Source organism: Vespa mandarinia, chromosome 8 (assembly GCF_050613455.1).
Source record: "Vespa mandarinia isolate Hongniang chromosome 8, ASM5061345v1, whole genome shotgun sequence".
In the NCBI taxonomy this organism is placed as follows: domain Eukaryota; kingdom Metazoa; phylum Arthropoda; class Insecta; order Hymenoptera; family Vespidae; genus Vespa; species Vespa mandarinia.
In genome coordinates, this window is record NC_140817.1 from 7,822,501 (window position 1) to 7,843,764 (window position 21,264).

The 21,264-nt window shown below is 31.2% G+C and overlaps 2 protein-coding genes across 5 annotated transcripts in view; one reads left to right on the forward strand and one right to left on the reverse strand.

The window, feature by feature from the left end:
* Positions 1-4,701, forward strand: part of yki (Transcriptional coactivator yki) — a 15,923-nt gene extending 11,222 nt beyond the window's left edge. Inside the window, exons 2-7 of one of the 3 annotated variants that reach the window (XM_035886985.2) lie at positions 1,159-1,379; positions 1,486-1,670; positions 1,761-1,947; positions 2,017-2,102; positions 2,187-2,303; positions 2,462-4,701. In XM_035886985.2, the coding sequence (XP_035742878.1) occupies positions 1,159-1,379; positions 1,486-1,670; positions 1,761-1,947; positions 2,017-2,102; positions 2,187-2,282 (775 nt within the window). In that variant the 3' untranslated portion in view covers positions 2,283-2,303; positions 2,462-4,701. Of the gene's footprint in view, positions 1-1,158; positions 1,380-1,485; positions 1,671-1,760; positions 1,948-2,016; positions 2,103-2,186 lie in introns of those variants that run through there. The other 2 variants (XM_035886976.2, XR_014982395.1) reach the window with 2 other exon arrangements.
* hpo (serine/threonine-protein kinase hippo) overlaps positions 1-21,264 on the reverse strand; it is a 44,977-nt gene that overhangs the window by 17,546 nt on the left and 6,167 nt on the right. The gene's annotated exons all lie outside the window — the stretch shown is intronic.

The window sequence follows — 21,264 nt, forward strand, 5'->3', positions numbered from 1 at the left end:
TTATAGATAAAAATTGAAATCGTGTTTGGCGTATTTCCTTTTACGTAAATTATTTTGATAAATGAGAAAAAAGAAAAGACAAAGGGGATTTGATGTCGATCCGTGACTCTTCTCTTCTTTCTTACATTTCGTGACATCGATAATATGAAATTAGCGAGAATCTATTGTGTGCATGAATATCGGCCGAACGATACCCGAGAAAAGGATTGAATTACCGACGTTGACTCGACGTTAAGCGTGTGTGGTCATCGAGTAGGAGTGCGAGATCACGGTTATGTTTACGTGGGAACCGATATTATCGCGTTTTGTAGGACGATGGAAGAAACGACAGCGTCGTCGATGGCGACGGCACGTTACTTTCGTAAGCAACAAGTGGTTCGACGGTGTACTTTTAGTTGCCGCGTATTGAAAGAGTTCAACAAATTCAAAAGTAATCGTTTTTTCGTGATCTCGCTAAGTAAAGTAAAAGCAACGTCGAATCGGAGCAAAAGTCGATCGAGTGCCGATCGCAGCCATTAGCAGCTATTTTTGTTAGAACGAGAAACATGATGTTCTTGCATCGCCTTAAACGACGAACTCAGCAAAGTTTCTTCTTAAAAAGTCGTTCGCCATTTCGAGGAACGCAAAGCTATCTCTCTCTCTCTCTCTCTTTTTATCTATCTATCTATCTCTATTTCTCCTTCTGTAGGTCGGTCGTATTTGGAAACGTACGAGTTCTTTAATTCGAGAGAGGAGTGGCTCTCGGTGGAGGAGGAACTTGGCTACGGATTTGCTTAGAAAAATATTGGACCAAAGTGTTTTCACTTCCGGGCTTGGTTTCGCGTTTCCTCTGGTTTCTCGTCTCGAAATGAAAAGTGCAGGCGGCTTGCGTTAAAACTTACGTGGGTATCAGCCGGCGTTCGCCGTTACCGCTTCGTGTCGTCTTTTGAATGGAATTATTTTTAGAGCGAGTCTACTATATGCGGATAACCACGTACGTATCGTGGCGCGCGTTCGCCCTCTCCGTGACGCGTACGATAGAGAAGGATGCGGAGAGAGGATGCATGTGAGAGAGAACGTAGAAAGAGAGAGAGAGGAGAGAGAGAGAGAGAGAGGGAGGAGAGAGAGTTGAGAGAGGGAAGTTCTTCTTCGATAAACCTCGTCGACCTTATGTTTCAGCCACCTGACGCGAACCACGACATGGGAAGATCCGCGAAAAACTGTCGCAGCTCAGAACGTGGCTCAAGTCGCCGCTCAGGTGGAGAGTGGAAAGTCTTCGGCTGCCGGCAATACTTTAGGCCCTCTACCGGATGGATGGGAGCAAGCACGAACACCGGAAGGAGAAATTTACTTTATAAATCATCAAACGCGTACCACTTCGTGGTTCGATCCCAGAATCCGTATGTCTTTTCGATATATTTCACTCTTTTTATCTTATTTATTTATTTAACTTCCTTTTTCTACCTGTTCTTGAGTATTCGTAATAGAATCGTTTTTATCTTTTAGCGACCCATCTTCAGCGAGCTCCGTCATCCGGTGCCATGCTGCCACAAAATTGGCTTCAGCAACCTACGGCTGGTGGTATACCTAATAACCAAACATTGCAAGCTTGTCAACAGAAACTACGTCTTCAATCGTTACAAATGGAACGTGAGCGTCTAAAACAACGGCAACAGGAGATCATACGCCAGGTTTGATCCCATTGAATGATCTTTTTTAATCAATCAAAGTTTACGTCGAGTATAGTAACGCCAAATTCTTACTTCTTATGTGTCATGTAGCAAGAACTGATGCTTCGACAAACTACTACGGATGCTGCCATGGATCCATTTTTATCGGGAATCAGCGAACAACACGCGCGTCAAGAAAGTGCGGATAGCGGTTTGGGTCTTGGTTCTGCCTATTCGTTACCACACACTCCCGAAGATTTCTTAGCGAATATCGACGACAACATGGATAGTACCAGTGGTAAGTTGTTTTTCCATTTTCAACGCCATTCGAAACTCGATTTTTTAATATTCAATACGCTTTTCTTAGATGGCGGTGCTCCCATGGAAACTCCTGATCTCTCCACTCTGAGCGACAATATCGATTCGACCGACGATCTCGTACCGTCGCTACAGGTACGTAGCTAAATTCATATATAAGAAACTTTCTTTATAATTTAGCTTATGCAGCATAAAAATCAGGTCTTATTCTGGTTTCAGCTTAGCGAAGACTTCAGTAGCGACATTCTCGAGGATGTACAGTGTTTCATAGGCCCTAATACGATAAAACCTGAGAACGTGCTGACATGGCTCTAAGTATGGACGCCCGCGGAATTTGTTCGTATATACCGAAGATACTCGGCTCCTTCTAATTACGACGGACGGACGGTATTAGAATTTTTTTTCACCAATAGTCGTCCATTTGTCGGAATTTGAACGGAGCAAGAATCTAATATGAACTCGTGCCGCGCGTTAAATTACTTTGTCCGTTTTAGGACCGTGTCGAGACTTTATTGTTATTGATTCGCACGGAAAAATACTGCGAGATTTTTTCGCTCGCAAGGAAGATATGTTACCGAGCAGCGAGAGAATCTCACGGTTCTCGTAACCCCGCCACGGTCGTAAGACGAACAGGAAATCAAAATGGAAATACGTGAGAGCGCAAAGACTCAGAGCGCCTAGCAACGAAAACGTGACGATAGGACCAACGACAAGACTCCAAACGCGACATCAACGAAAATACTCGTCGCGAGAAGGCTACTCTTCTTCTTCTTCGACGACAGTGGTCAGTGGCGCCAAGGCGCGTTACACCTCTTTATACAACTATACTTGCGTAACACTCGAATAGTCGTGCCTTCTCACTCGTTCTTTCTAAATCAATCACACCAATTGAAACAACAAAGAAACTAATATTTGATATGGATGCGTCTTACTCGCCATCGATAACGCACAATTTATATTTTGCGACCAACCCATTGTTTCTCAACTTTTAAATGTTATTCCAATGTTATGTGCGAGAACGAAGGCACACCTTTCTGACGCCTTTACAATCTATACGTAAGAATGGCAAAGATCTTTGGACTATATTTGTACAACGAAAAGCAGCATCCACTGAATTTGAAAATAATGAGCACTAAGTATTTTTTGTTTTTACTAAATACAAACGGTATAGTCTGTTTCGCGAGCAAGATACGATAAAATAAAAGTTATATCGTAACGGATTCGTTCGAATCGTAGTCCAAAGTAAATATATATATATATATATATATATATATATATATATATATATATATATGTATGTATATATATACATACATACATATATTATCATTCAATTTCGATTATACTCGGAGTATATTTTACGAGCGATTATATGCTAACCGAAGTGCCTTATCTCTGCAATCTATTTTCGTCGACGATCCTCAGTCGTCGTTTTTCAAAGCAATAACCGTCCATACGAAACTTTGATGTGAACATGTGGTAATTGTTAAAATAAGTAACATGTTTTAAACCCTTGAAACGTTTCAGTGAAAGGGACACGAAATGAATATATATTTTTTTATATATATAAAGTCTATACTTGTTACGAATTGCAGTTATATTGGTATTTTCAAAAATCATGTTAGATCGTATAAAAAGTTCTCTTACGTTTTATACTGCACACGATTATATAATGGAGATTACAAAAGAAGAAAATATAATCATATTTATAGATTCTATGAAATATCTTAGCCATAAGAATTTTTGCGCGTTAAATCCGTTTTGGGTCTGGTGAAGCAGTCAGTTAAGAAGGGCCGTTGAAATGTACTTTCTGTTTTCTCAGAAACGACGTAGCAGAGTTATTACCGATAATCAAAGTGACTTGGTAAAGAAGATAACACGCGTATAGATATATAATTAGTTACGTGGCAGCTTAGCGTATACAACTAAAACGATGAATGACGTGGCCACTTGGCGTCGCTAACGTATCATTATTTTTCTGTCTTTCGATCGTTGACGCGGATGACTCTTCTTACGAATTCCTATCCGTGAGAAAACTTGATTTGAAAATGCGTCATCGTGGTCGCGTTGATTCACCGAAAATAGATCGTCGTGTACTAGATATAAATTGCGTATATATTGTAAAGTTTTGTTTTCTCGCGAAGGCGACAAGCTCTCCCATCTTTTCTCATATTTAAGGAAAACTTTCGGAGATGCATTCGTTATATTCATTTCGTTATTTGCGAAACTCTGAGATTTGACATGTTTTGTTTAATATCAGCCGTGCGAATATCGAATATATGACTCATCTATACGAAAAAAGCATAAAATTATTATTACATAAAGTATTCTCGTTTATATTCATTACACTTTTATGTTATCGGATAAAAATTTCTTCAAGAACGAAGTTGCACGGTAATTTATAAGCATGTCAAAAACTGTAATACACGATGAACGTATTTCTTTCCTATTTTCTTTTAATTTTTTTTTTTCTTCATTTTACTGAGACCACTTAATCTAAAGAGAATATAGACGAACGATCATGTCACGGTTCGTATTCGTACCTCATACTCCTGCCTATTGAAAATTATTTTTTTCATATTAATTGACAAATTTCTAAACTATATTATATATTGCATATATGCTTATACGTATATACATGAAATGCGTTTACACACACACACACACACACACACACACACACACACACACACACACACACACACACACACACACACACACACACACACACACATGTAATTTTCGTTTGATCTGTTCTAAAAAGAATTTTCGTAGCTAAAAGGGATGAGGTACAAATATCGAGCCGATAAATGCGTTTACTATATAAGAATGAAAGTTAATGATTTTTCGAAATCACATAGGTAATCACACGGGATAATGGCCGATTGTCGTCATCTCGTCGACCGTTATTGCGAAAAAAAGTTTATTATAGATATTTCTGTACACACTATCGATAATTCTTTTTTTTTTTCTTTTCGTTATAAGTCGAATATGCAATAACTTCCAGGTAAGTCGAAATAAGTTCGTCGAGCTCGAAGGCGATCAAACGGCGATCCGCGAGCGACCAGAAAGAGAAAAAGTGTTCTTGATCGATCGATCTAGTTTATACTATCCTTCGAACTAGCATGAATTTATGGATTGTATGTCGAATATGTTAATACGTCGTAATACATCCATAGAGAATGTACACAAGTTTTACTTTTTTCCGTTCGCACACGGGTCGACGTTCGTTCGAGCCAGGTTTTATAATGTATTATTTTAAATATGAATTAACGATAATCTTACTTTTACGATAGTGTATCTTGCTTTTAATCTAAACTGAACTTACTTTACGTTAGAGAGAAGCATCGCGAAGGAAATACCATAAGTGCGGATGACGTTCGCGAAGTTAAAAAGTGTTCGATACAAAATTGTGCAAGATGACAAGGTGCATTCGAGGAACTCCCCCTTTTCTTAGATGGTGAATGCGCATCCATAATGTACGTATATATATATGTATATATATGTTCGCTTTCATGCACATATGTCTATATATATACATACATACATACATACATACATACATACGTATATCTAAGATTATCTTTACGAGAAGCAATTAGTTGTTTAATATCAGTATTTAAATATGCTCATTGGCGGTCATTTGTGACGTACGTTTTTATATTGGTAACAAGTGCCTTAGTAATAACGATAATAATAAATACGTTGTTTACTTACATACAAACGGAGAAAAAACAAAATACCTTTCATTTATATTCCTCTTCCCAATTTTCTTGAAAATATTTCTTTTTCGAAAAATATGCTGCAATCTCTTTCAATGTAATGATTTAATTGCTTTACGTTGCGTCATTAGAAAGGAGATGAATCAAGATGCTGGACGTAGATATCTATAAATGTACTTAGATGCGTTTGTAAAAGAACGATGACGTTCCGATTTGGAAAAAAGCAAGAAGCGGGTATGGTTGGGATGGGCAACCTGTGCTCGGTCACGTAATTTTACGGCGGTTCATTTTTTATAAGTTTCTTATACTTTTTGTTCTTTTCTTTTCTTTTATCTATTTTTTTTTTGTGGATTTTTAAGTGGATACGAACTACAAGCAAAAAACGCCCAGTAAAAAATATGTCCGCCGTGTTATTTTTTTGTCGGTATTTGGAAGATAATATGTGTAGTTAACAAAAAAAAAAAGAAAGTTTAGAAAATAAAGTAATCTCGACTATTTCAACGACGACCAGTGGAATTTTCCATATCAAAAAAATAATTGACATATTTTTGTAATAAAAATGAAACCGTCGTAAAGCGAAGCATAGGAATTATTAAAAAAACGAACGAAAAAGTGGTAGATTAGCGCGGTAATTTTTTCAACGAGTCGAAGAAAAAGTAGATAAAAAAAAGAAAGAGAAAAAGAAAAAAAAAAGAAAAATCCATTCGTCCTTCAGAGATTACTGTGTATACCTGAGAACTTTTTCAACCCTTTCGGCGATACTTTCAGTAAAGGAAAGTATTCAGTTTCTTCTAATACTAAGAAAGTATTCTTTCTTAGATTATTTGTCAAAAGTAATTTTTATTTGTACCTCGTGAAAGATGCTTTCGTCAAACTTTAGAATTATTTTTTGTGTAACTCCTGCTTTCTTACGGTTTTCTTCGAGAAGGAAAAAAGATTTTTCACGTGAAATTTTTCTTCACCTTGATTCCCCATCCATAGAAAAACTTATACTTACAGTTTCATTCTTGATGCGTGAGAAAAAATTAAGGTCGAGGAGAACTTCTTTTCTAAACTTTTCGGACGTTGTTGAAATTGTTAGAAAAAGTTACTATTTGTAGAAAAGATGAATTTTAGTAGAAAATATTAAATGGTTACAGGGAGGTCTCTTACCTTTTATTTTTTGTAATCTTTTTAGGATTACAAACCAAATTTCCTACGATGGAAAAAATATTTAATTGTTTTCGGTTACTTATTTTTACATCCTACCAAAATGGGGAGATATCTATGGATAGTTATCACGTATATATTTAAATTGATTACGAAGATTCGCAGCGTGAATCTCGCAGGTAGATATATATCTGTTTCCTCTTCGAGTTATACAGTTTTTTTTTAATCAGATATAAAAAGTCAACGAAATCGCGGGTTTATACACAATCTTCCCATATATAAAGGCGTACCTAATGGGACCGATAGAAAGAAAAAAAAACTCCCCTTCTCTCAACAGGTTGATGCTCATTGAGTAAATGGCTTGTAATATGAGCTCGAATATTGTAGATAAAAAAATGTTTTCAACTTCTCTACCCTCAACAGGTCCTCCCCATTGAGAAAGCTTCATATTTAAAGAAGAGATATAATAACTCGTGTATGATATTTAATACAGTTACGTATAAGTTTATCTATCGTTATAGTATCGTAACGTTTGAAAATGAATATTTGCAAAGATTATTTCCAAACGATATTGGAATCAAATTAATGCATTAAAAAAATATTCACAAATTAATGCGTTAAAAAAATATTTGCGATTATCAACAGTTTTCGTTATTTTTGTGAATGCATCGTATTAAACAACATTTGGATTGAGCACGCGTTCACGACGCAATCGAATTGGCAATAAATAAAACATTTTGTATTGTGAAGTAAAGGAAAATTTATGATAGAAATTTCCAGCTGGCATTCATACACCTACGATCGATCGATCGTTCGAGGAGATATTATATCAACCTACGTAAAGTTTCTCATAAAAAGATATTAACTTTCCATTTTACATCGAGAATTTCAATAGATGCATACGAAAGGCAGAAAGTTATTAAAATCGTCGTAGGTAATTATAAGATCACGTTTCGAAATTTCGATTATTTAAGAAAAATCAAAACATTTCGAGTCGACAAATCTAAAGAGGAAACATGTGAAAAAATCTGTTCGGTCATTTGTGTATTATACGTACACGTAAATGTATATGTAAGTTCGAGATTTTTCATAAAAATGAAGTGGCAGCATACGTCGAGTCCGTGTAGTTCCGCGTTCCTTGTAAAATCGTGAATGCATACGTTTTACTCTATAAATAGGGCCGACGACGCGCAGCTGAGGAAGAAAACGGAAATCATCGAAACACGCTCGCATTTGGGGTCGTATCGTGTGTCGACGTAGGTAGGTAACAAAGAAGAAGGAGAAGAAGAAAAAGAAAAAGAAGAAGAAGAAGGAGAAGAAGAAGGAGAAGATGAAGAAGAAGAAGGAGAAGAAGAAGAAGAAGAAGAAGAAAAAGGAGTAGAAGAAGAAGAAGAAGAAGAAGGAGAAGAAGAAGAAGAAGAGGAAGAAAATAAAAAAAAATAAAAAAGAAAGAGTACAAGCGAAAGAAAGAGAAATATAAAGAGAGAAAGAGGAGAGGACGAAAACGAAGAAGGAGAAATGGTAGGGGAAGAGGGTAAAGAAAAAATCCAATAGGATCACGGTGTTTGAAAAGTGGTTAGAATTAACGCGTGCGCCCTGTCCATCCTGCGACGCACCCTTTTGTTCATTCTTTCTCTTTCTCTCTCTTCTATCTTTCTCTCTCTCTCTCTCTCTCTCTCTCTCTCTCTCTCTCTCTCTCTTTTTATTTCTATCTCTATCTATCTTACTCTTACATTCTCGTTCGACAATGACCCTTTAACCCCGTCTCTCTTCGAGCATACTAACAGAGAGTGGCGACGATACAGGAGGGTGCTTCAACCCCTCACGCTCCGCCCTTCGAGGACGGACTTGCCCCTAGGGAGGCGATACAAAAAAACTCTATAAATGAAAATGATTGGTTCGATGTGGCAGTTCTTGGAAATACTAGCTTCCTTGTTCTGTAAAACGAAAATCGGATATATTGCCTATCTTTTTTTTTCTAGAAAAGAAAATATTCTCTTCTACGATATTTTGGTCATATTTCCGTTAAAGAATATTCTAATTAGACAACGATCGATTTGAAAAATTTTTCATTGTGACGTGTAATTCCATGTTATCTATCCTACGTTTCTAATATTTATAGAATAACTCATATAGGTAACATCGTTGACGTTGTCTAGCTTTATATTTTCGACTCGATTGTACTTTCTTGCTTTATTGCATTTTATTTTTCCACTATCATCTACCGTAAAATCATCGGTTATCGAATGGTCGAATGTAAACGGTTGATTGGGGAGAAATATTATTTTTATGTCGAACGATAGTCAATAGTATCTTCTATAAAATCGATTAAATTTTTTTTTATAATCGCGAGAAATGCGATATCGTTCAATTGTTTATTGGACTAACGGTAGAGAGATAGTGAGAGAGTGAGAGAATGATAGGGTCATTAAGAGATGATAGAAAGAAGGGTGTTGCGAGAAAAGCTTCCTTTCTCTCTTAGAAAACATCCATGTAATGGGGTTCCGATTGCCGTGCCTACTCTAACGTAGAGAACGAATCCGACTTCGCGATTTCGGATCCAGCTCGATCATGGACATCGCGAGTCGACGTCATCGATGTACCAAGGTGGCTGCATCAGCCGTTTTCGAAAATCTCTTTTAGCCAGAAAACGAATGCTCTGAACAATGATCACGTATATGCTGATCTATAAATCTTGTATTGTCCGGCAGCGATGTTTGGTCGCCGTATATTAACCTAGGGGTGAAAAGGCCATGCACCCGGTATTGTTCAATGGTTGACCCTTCTCGTGGAATAGAATTATTATTATCGGGTTGGATTTCGCGATACTTAGTGATTTTCAGAAATGGAGTTGAAACGGTGCCTCGTGTGAATTTCATTCGTGCGACGATATCCAGTTCGAATGGAATTGATTCAATCTACAAACTTTCTCTCACGATATCTCACAATATTATTTTCTTCTATAACGTGATTTCTATGATCGTTTGAAGTAAGATTAAGTAATTCGTTTTATTATTACGTTGCTTATTTTTTATGAAGTAAATACTTTCGTTTGTATTTTTTTGTAGGGTACCTTTTTTGTATCTTTCTTTTATAATCCTTTTTTTACCACTTAGAGTAATCTATACAAGATATTACAAATCTTTTTATTGTACTGTAAGCAGATTTTTTTTTTACTTTCTTTTTCATAGATAAGTATTCAGACATTAGTAAAAATTAAATTAAGATAATGTCATAACGATCCTCAGTGCAAATATTTATCATAAACGATTTATGATATGTGAGTGTCGATGTTGTTAAAAAGTGAGGTTTCGAAAAAGTTGGGCAAACCTTCGAGTGACCCTTCGTTCTTTCCCTTTCTTCTTCTTTTTTTTTTTATTTTTTTTTGGATTGGTGGGTCGTCCGCAACATAGAAAGAACTCTCGGGAGAAAAGAAAGAAAAGCCGATGGGTAGGGATGAAGAAAGTATCCAAGAGGTCTATGAAAAGAACTTGACAAATTGCTGCATCGTTCCATTCACTAAATATCGTTCACAAAATACTTTTCTCACCTTCCGTAGAGTAGTTATACTTTTCTCTTAAATTTATTAACAATATCACGATTGCATCGTTGTTACATTATTTCTTTCATAATCCTAAAACTTTTATTGCGTAATAAAGGACAGTTTTTATCGTTCTCATTGAGTGAGTGAATGAGAGAAAGAGAGAAGGAGAGAGAGAGCGAGAGAGAGAGAGAATTTAAAGTCCGCAAAAGTCATAATTGTGAGAGGAAAAAAACATGTTGTGGTAATGTTTCCAAATGAACTATAAGTATGGATCATTCCAATATGAGCGTAGGTCAGCTGTCAGTTGTTCGTCCTTATAGAGGGGCGTCATTTGTGCGTTCGAGCCTGATCTGCAGGCCACAAATATCAGGCCACCAGTGGCTATCGTCTCAAGTTTTCTATAGATTCCGATGAATTCTTTTTTTCATCCTTGGACCGTTACTTACAAGTAAAAATCGTTTTCCTCGTTGTTCAACGAGTCCTTTGGAGAAACCAACAGAATGTTTCGTTTTCAATGGTAGTACAAGGATGCACCTTGAACTTATTTTTTTTTCCTTTTTAATCTGTGTATTTTCTCATATACGGATCTTTTAAGCTATTTATAAAATTATAAGATCATTTGATTTCTTTCTATTTGCTAATATAACGTTAATGTTCCTTCGAACATATAAAATGAGAAAATATTCATGCGTAATTTCATGCATAATTCGGCAAGAAAATTTTTTAATTATAATGACAATAAAGTATACAGATTTACATATGCATTTTCGACATTTTTTAAATAAGTAACCAATATTTAATTTAGCTATGTTATATTTTTGGATGGAGAGCGAATAAAAATAGATATTATTGATGCCGAGCATTGTTATTTATTCATCATGATTGGCAAGGAGAAGAGTAATGAAAGTGAGCATTTTAAACACCTTTCGAAGTTCGAAATCTTTGTTTGGACTCGTTCGTATTGATCACACGTGATATTACAATGTAAAATGTATACATAAAAATTATCAATGACAGTTTTATATGTGGATGATTAAAAAAAGTAATTTCTTTTTGTATTAATATGCATGTGAAAAAGTTATTGCAGGATGCGAAAATTAACAAAAAGAAGAAAACTATTCCAATATATTTCGCTATTTGAGAATTTAAACATGTTATTATATGTAGTTGTATTGAAGGTGTATTGAAGTATTAGGATAACATTTAAACAGCTGTGTTTTAGTCTCTTTCATATCACCGAAATCCTCCATGAGTTTTGTTAGATAAAAATATTTTTTTCTTGAAGTAGGATAAAACATTGAACCAATGAGTTATTTTGGCAAAGCTGATTTTATTTTCGTAGATCGATCCTGTTCGATAATTAGAAGTTTGTAGTTTAGAGATGAAAACTAGTTTTATGATGATCGAAAGAACTTTTTCAACATATTGTATAATTCAATTTTTTCTCCTGATTATTAAAATAAATTATAATATAATATGTATAATTTATAAAAAATTATAAAATAATATGTATAATGTACGTATGTGTGTAATGTACATGTGTGTGTAATTTACATTATCGTTATAGATAACGAAGAGAACAAATTTTGGATATTTTTTTTTTTATAGAAAATCTCTTTTATCAAGAAAACAATCTTTTTAAGGCATATTGCTTTTCTAATTATCACTTGTTAATTCTCTTATCTATCTTATTATCGAGTTCAACTTTTGTTTGCTTTTACTAATACGTTGATTACCGCGATGTTTTTTAGACACGTACTTTGAACTTTTAACCATTACTTGCCAACAAATGAAGTAAAATGAATAAATGCGTACACTTCTTGCGCGTTATCTCGATTAGTTCGGTGATATTTAAATTTTTTCAGCATTTGTATACAAGTCCTTCTATTTTCTTTTACATATAAAATTATATATAATATACGTACATTTACAGTATTATAACATATATATCTAAAATATTATTAAATATCTACCTTGTAAGGAAATCGTTGTTAAGTAGAAATTCCAGTTTTTACTTGTAATGATTTATTGATTTATTGAAATATTGCTGTTAATATCTTTATTACTTAAAATAAGGATAAGGAGGAAGTAAAGTATAAGGAGAACGAAATTGAATTCTTTTTTTTATTCGAAAATTTTAATACAGGTAAATTTAATAAAAATTTTGATTCGACCATTTAAATAAAATTGAGGTGCATAAGATATAAATTTCGAGTTGAAAGTTTTAAGAGGATGGAGGAGAGAAAAAAGGAAAGAAATAAAAAATGAATGGTACCTAAAAAGTGAGTCTAGATGTTCGGATAGTTCTTAGAATTAGAATTGAGATGGTAATAACAAGGTGGTTTTAAAAATCTTTTTTGTAGTAGCATTTGTTAGGAGCTTTTTTCTGTTTATATTTTTCTATTACTTATCAGATAAAAAAGGTGCATACTATTGATGATGTTGCGGTAACTTTGTTGACCTCATCGGTTCCTATATCTTTTTATTTCTTTCTTTCTGTGTTTAAAGCTCTATCACTGGTTTTTAAATATTCATATAATGTATTTTTATCTAAAATCTTATTTATGGTTTAATTTAATTCATTATAATGAAAAATTTAACTGTAGTCCTGGTTACTGAAAATCTTTATTCAAGGTTACTGGTATTTTTCGAGCACTCTTTGAAAATATGTTCTTTGAGAAATCGTTGAACTCTTTAAGTTGAACACACCTTCGATTTTATACTTTTGTTAAGTAGTTCGAAAAGTATTCTCTTGCTGTCATATATTTTCCTTTGAGAAAATGGTACACCTTTTTCGAAAGGAAAGGAGAGAAAACTAAGAAATTCACATATTTTTAAAGATTTGTGAACAAAACGTGAATCAGGACGTGAACAAATGAAAAAGACGGATTCTTGTTTTTCTTTTACAAAGGAAAGTTACTCCTTCATCAATTGAAAAACGTCAAGAAAAATAACAAAATTTTTAGAAAATAAGAGACCAACTTTCTCTATTGCTAATCCTGTTATTACAAGAATCAAAGTTTTTGTCCTTTAATAGTCGGGGTACAATAAAAATTAACTTGCTGGCGAATATCATAAATTATCTAAAATTATCCGAAACTTCGTGAAGATAAAAATATGCATCGATCTGAAAATAAAAACCTTTATTAGCTTCTTTGAGAATAATATTTTTCAAAAATATTTTTAAAGGATTACTAAAGCCTAAACTTTTTGAATAATAAGCCGTGGTGTCTTCATTTCTTACACTTACATTTTTGTTTCATAAGTAACTTCTCAAAAATAAAAATTAGTAACTTCTCAAAATTGTACATCCCTGTTATATAACGTGTATAAGTCTTATTGTAGTTTGATATATATATTTCTATATATATATATAGAATAAAAGTAGTGAAGTATTAAGAAATGTTGTAATATTGATAGAAAAAAAATTGGATTGAATTTAAAAAAAATATAAAATTTGATATGTTTTGTTTGTTTATTGTCGTGTTAGTAGGTCGATCGGACGGTTGGACAATAACAATTTTATCGCTATACATACGACATTTAGTTAGAAAATAGGATTACTTGGTATTAAATATAATACAATTTTAAATAATTACAATTTTTTTCTTTTTTTGTTAAACATAACATATAGTAATTGAATATACTCAGTATATCGTAAATCAAGAATAACGAGTTTTTATTATGTTCGATATTTCATAATACAGTTATCATCGAAGAAATTGCGCTAAAGTATAATTCTTAATTGTTCAAGCTTAAACTATTTATATTGTATTTATTTTTTATTAAAACACCTTTCATAATTTAAATCGCAATGTATGTATATATAATTTCAAAATCTCTATACTGTTACAGCGTAGCATTTATGAAATCTCAAATATCGAGTTTAAATACAGAACATCTAAATAATTGGATTTAAGAGATAATCTGTAAGAATTTTATTCTTACGAAAAGATCTACCTATTATATACATTTCTATGCTACGATTTTAACACGATCATTATTGGAAAAGCATTATGTTTCTCTAATACATTTCATACATACTTATAAATTTTGGTCACAAAATATTTTGACTTTCGACAAAATTGCACTACTTAAATCGGATTGTACCAAATTGGATTACATTATTTTTTGAATACAAAAATTTATTACTATATTTCTATTAATAATAAAAGGTGGTATAATGATAATTATCTTTTTCAAGAAGTATCTTAATGACAATCCACAATAGTTTAACCTGTCTAGTCTTTCGTACAGTTAAAGATATATTGTATCTAATACGTTGTATGCAAGGTCTTCTAACAGGAAACATGAACAACAAGGAGCTATCACATTTTTCTTCTTACAAAATTTTATTTGTTTAAGTGATTTTTGTCATTAAGCCGCACAATATTGTTGCTACACTAATATTTATAATAATTGATATTATTTTTTAATTAAATCTCTCTATTTACAGATATTTTATCTTTTTAGATAAAAACATAAGAAACTGGTTGGGCTGGAGATATAAAAAAATTACGATGGTAAAGAGTCAAGAAGAATTTTCTGAGAAAATTTTTTTAGCTTTTCATTATTTTCTTTAAACAAAAAAATCTCTATTCTTTATGTATATATAAGTTTTAATTTATAGTTTGAATTGAATTTGTAGTTTTAATTTATAACTTGGATTGAATAGTACAGATTAGGATTGTTAAAGTTAAGAAAAAATTTTTTGACTTTATTCATATAAAATTTGCAATAATTATTTCCATTGGATTATTTCTTTCGAATATGAGTTATCTGAATCTAGTTTATATATTATTTTCTTATGATGAAATCTTTTGATATATACTTTAATAATAAATGTATTATAGAAAAAAATGATACAGTTAACAGTTTATTATTAGAAAAATTATAAAGAAAAGTTTATTGAACAACTTCAAGGATAGCAAAAAAATCACAATAAACATAAAAGTATTTAAAGACAGTGAAAAGGACATAAAAGAATGGAAAGGAGGACGCTGAGATAAAAATGGAAAAGATTATTCGGTATTCAATATCCTAAAAGAAAAATAACGCTAAACGGAATGATATGATTCGTTATTACCAAATAATGACGTCATTAACGTCAAGTAAGGTACTTGGGGGCGGAAACAGTTCGTAAGAAATTCAGGGAGTACGGGTAGTAAAAGTAAAAGAGAATCGAAAGTGGGGTTACGAACGAATATATAAATTTCTAAAAATTATTAGTTCGACGATGTGACTGACAAAATGTATTAGAGACGTGAACTTATAGTCTAGGGTAAATTTGAATAAATTTTTCATTTTGCATTTTTCATTTTGTATTGTATTTTGAAAATTAGAAGTTATTTGACTTAGTTAATTTTTTGTACCTTTAATATTAAATGTAAACTAAGTTAATTAACTTCTAATACTTGAGTTTGAAGTAAAGAGAAGAAGAAAGGTGAGCGAGAGAGAGAGAGAGAGAGAGAGAGAGGGAGAGAGAGAGGGGGCGGTATATAGTATATGAGAGGTATATGTATTTTCTATTTTTTTATATTTTTCCTTTTACATCTTCCTACCTGGTCCAAAGAATGTATCGTTCCGCTTTCTAATTACTTATGTATAGAAATTAAAGGAATATTTAGAAAAAGAGAGAAAAACTGTCTTTTGCAAAATCAATTTTGACTTTGTCTTTGATCGTATGTCTTTTATAATCTATTTAGAATAAGACAAGTTATTATTATAATATCTATTAAATTTCTTATTCCTGTTTAATATTTTTTGATAAATAAATGCTTTTGATAATGAAGAGCATTTTGTATGAGAGTATTAAGTGAGAATCATTCGTCATTTTAATGTAAAATATTTTCTCGATTGGTAACCTTCTCGCCGATTTGTTTTCCGCGAATTTGTTGGTTACGTTATTAACGCTCATTGAAATCTTTTATTCTCAGAAAATTTCATAGACTTTAAAATAAACTTTGCAAGATTATTCGCGTTTTTTTTTCTTATCTTAAGCGACCCAGTCATATATTCTTGATTTGTTACTTTGATGTAAAACAACTAATTTATATAAATAAGGATATATTTCGATATTTTGTTTTTTCCCTCCATTCTTTTCTTTTCATCTTTGTATGTGTTTTTTTCTTAAATGTGGCCATTACTTTCTTCGAGTCATTTCAATGATATTCGAGCACTCATACATTTTATATCGTTTCCACTATTTCTTTGCCGCGACTTTTCTATTTACGAAAATTTGACATTTGATTTAAGCGTAGACACGATTATCGGTTTCTATTATCACGATTTAAAATAGGCAAATAATTTTTTAATCATATAAGTGATATCAACAAAAAATGATTTTATTATTCCTCACTCTTTCTTTTTCATCCTTTTTCGATGTTAACGAATAAAATGGGTTTGAAAGTGAAAACTTCTTTTCCTCTCTTTGAAACGTGACGGACGGTTCTCGAGCCTCCTTTTATGACACTCGGCTCGTAGATAAAGTAAGGGACAATGAGATTTGGCCAAAAGTCAAAAATATCATTTTTCATTTCTATCGTTGCTCCATTTAAATAAAGCTACTAGACCTACTTACGTTACTTTTCCTTTTTATTTTCTTTGATATTTCTAGCCAATAGAAAAAAGAGGTGTACAAAGCTCATGGTAACTGAAGATTTATTTATAGCTTATATATCATCGGCAATAGATTTAACCTTTATGTTGTTCAAACTATCCTTTTTCGTATTTGATCTAACATATTTGTATTTCTAATATACGATTTCAATACATAGAGTGTAACTATTCGATTAAGAATATTTTTTTCCTAGATATTATTTAAAAATTTTTTCAACAATGCCTCTTCAAGCTACTAAAATTTTTCAACAATGCCCCTTCAAACTACTGAAATTTTTCAACAATGCCCCTTCAAAATTAGTAGCAATAAATTGACAAAGAGCAATAATATTCCCACTATTCTTCAACTATACCCGCTTGGAATAATACTGATAGAACTGTAGTAATCGTTGGAATCTCTCATTTTCTATTTTTTTCTTCATTTCTTGATTTATTGTCCCGTGTTAGTGAGCTTTCATGTATACCTATTTTCACACATATATACATAAGTAAATACTCTTCTCACTCTCTCAATCTTCCTCGTGTTCTATCGTCCGCAATATTTTCTTTTTCTCAATCTATAAAATGTCGCTTTTCTATCTTCAATGGAATTTTCTGGATCATCGAAAAAAAAAAACAACTGATTCTTTTTTCACTTTTTTCAGAAAAAAGTTAGGAGATGAGTACAACGATTCTGGAATATTATCAGATGGATATGCTAGTAATTATACATTTTTTATGATCGGAACTGTCTCAGATACAAATTGCAGTTTATTATTTTGAAATCATACTCAACAGCATCCAAATAATATACATTCTAACAAACTATTCGTAACTCACAATGAATGATTTTTTAAATGAATATTAACTTATCTATATTATTTACTGAATTTAAACAAATTGATTATTTTTAATGGATCTGAATAGTGTTACAAAAATCATGTCTATCAGGAATAATAGATATATTCTTTTCTGTTCAATTTTTGACGCAGAGTATTTAAACGGTATGTTGAAAGATATTGTTTTATGAAAAAAACTATATAAACTAATATTAATGGAATTAATTATTTTAATAAATTTTTAATTAATTTAATTAATTATTAAATGATAATAATATTATACTAGCATAAAAGTTTTATTTATTTAATACATCTTTTCATTAAGAAATAGATTTAATAAGTAAATAATAGATTTTAAACTGGCTATTGTTTTTGTAGAGCGAGTATTCTCAAGCATAAAATTATTATAACAACAATTTCGATAATCAAAACATTGGAATGGACAGAGACAGATTTCCAGAAATGTCTGTAACGATAATTCTTCACCTAGTTTAGGAGAATAAATCGTCAATTATTGCTAATTACCGCAAATTTCTATTACCATCGATATAAATTCCCAGGGAAGAGTAAAAACATTTCGATACAAAAAATGCCAAACTCATTGCTGTAACTATAAGGAATTTTGTAATATAATCAGTACAGAAGATGACACACTACTAGCGAATCCAAATTATACATTCGTGACAGATTATTTAGCACCATATGAAATATTATTTAAAAAATTATTTCTATTAAAAATCGAATATTCAAATGTTCTTATTATGCGTAAACAATTCAATGCTGATTAATTATTTTAACCACAAATTATCATGATTAATGGTCTAGCAATGGATTAAAAATTATAGATCATTGTATGCAGTTTAATCTGTTCTGATCTCTAAAATCTAGAACATTTCCTATTGTAAAAAAAATGCAGGAAACGTTGGTACCATTGAATCTATGTAATTTCTCATCTTCCTTGGAACGATGATCATTTGCTCGAAGAAAAGTTCAGCTACAATATCAGTATTTTTTAAACGAGTCTTATAAAATCGACTCCAATTCTCTTTGTAGCTTGGAAGATCGCTTAGAAGATTATCAATTACAGAACCATAATAATACCGATCAGAAGATCATTCGAAAAACTATTTGAAAGATTGTTCAGAATATAAATCTTCATTATATTTCAGATATTCGTTTAAAAAAATGTTTATATTGTAAGATCTAGCAATGTAATGATTAGTAGGCTTCTAATAAAGTTGAGTATAAATTCATCAACAATGTGGATTTTTTTTCTTCATATAAATATATCGAAGCAATTCCGGAAAATGACCTCCACAAATTAATTTTCACATGAACTTCAATATCGAATTATTACCTCTATTATTATATTCATTTATATAGAATATTTTATATATTGAACTATAAAATTATAATAATAAAAGAAAATAAATTTTTGAATCTTTACATGATTTTGAATAAATGCTGTGCTATTCGAAATCATGCGAATAATTTGGCTTTCATATTATCTGGTCACGAATTCAAGTTGCTATAGAGAATAATAGTTAATAGGAACAAATAGAATTCATAATTATTATATGTGTTATATGACTTAAAATAAACAATAATATAAAGTTGTTAAATTTGTCAAACAAAATTCAAGAATTTTATAATATGACAATAGATTATTGTTCCTTTTATTTATTTATTCTTATTTTTGACCGATATAGGAAGTGTACTTTTATCTATATAAAGTAATGTACATGTGCTTTTAATGTTATGTACTAACCTCGTCCCTCTCAGTAAGTATTTTTAATGATTACAATATTATGCTAATGACATTATAAATCATGACGAGATTATGCTATGTCTATGAACTGTTCTAGTAATTTTTAAACTAACTATTTTCTGTATTACTTAATTTTCATATTCTTTTTTGTCGAAAATGATATCACCGAATAAAGCATTTGCAGCTATAATTCTTAGTTATAAGTTGTATAACAAGTTTACGCGAGTATTTTATTTTTCTTCTTAAACTTTCTCATATAAAACACTATACGATCTGAACTACTTTTACCACAGTTGTCTACATTATATTCCAATAGAATTAATTACTGTAATTTTCCAGACTATAGTCATATTTAGCGTCGTTCATTATATCGTCTCCATATGCAAACGACATTTTCATTCTTCTTATGGTAGGTGTGTTCTAACGAAATTTTGTCAATATTTTACGTGGCAGTTAACGTGTTAATAAAAAAAGAAAGCATAAAAATTATAATAATTATTAATAGCTGTAGCAAATTTTAACTCTTGAGTTTTTTCTATTTAAGCAAAACTTCGACTAATCAGAACTCTAATTCTCTAGTACTTAAGTATACTAATTACTAGAAATATGTAATAAATTATATGGAAAAACAATAAAGTTACTCGAAGTTACAAAAAGTTTATTTGTGAATCACTCTTTCTGATTCGGTACATGTTTTTTTTACATAAAAATTATGTAATATTCATATATATAAAATTATAGTACAATATAAATATCGAGACTTATACCTTTTTGAAAGGAGTTTATTATGAAAAGAACATGTAAATATTATACAGAAATATATATTTTTAGAAGTGTGCATTTTTTGTTGTTTCGAAAAAGATGAATAAAATATTAATAATTTTGTATAGATTGATACGGCGTAGAAATAATGGATATAATGAAAATGACTGAAGCTTCGTTTTTCAATTTACGTTTTTCAATTTTATGAACTTTGTTGGATGATGATTATGGGACAAATTATGTTTTTGATTTAATATTTTTTTTTTATAGGAAATTATTTTTATCTATATATTATCGATTATTGATTGAAACAAGAATACAGTGCCAATATTAATAGAAATTATTAATAGCAACTATTAATTATATTGTAAAATTAACCTTAATTTAATATCTTCAATAAAATGAAACAATTTAAATTTAATAAAATGAATAATTTCATTTAACACGATATACTTTTTATGATATAAGAAAGTAAAAAGTAAACGATAATGATATAAAAAGAGTCATAATTATTGGAAGATCATCGATTGTCGAAATAAATCGATTTTTTGAATATTTTCTTCCTTAATCCATACAATTTTTTTGACAATGACAAAAATTGTCATTTTTGTCAGAGACAAATCATAGCAATAGACTTATGTAACGCAATGATCAGATCATAGCGCATTACATTAATGATTATATATTATATATTATATTTCCTTATGAAGTATCCTCAAAAATTTATCGATTAATTTACTGTTGATATTATTATTCAAAATATCAATTTGAAGTTATCAAATGATTACTTAGTTCATTTCCACGAGACGCTAATCTGTTCGTTTGAATAAGAAAAAGAAGTTGCATTTAAACCAAATTCTTCAACCATAACCATTGGGATTAGATACAATTAGATAGATATAGATACAATTGTAGT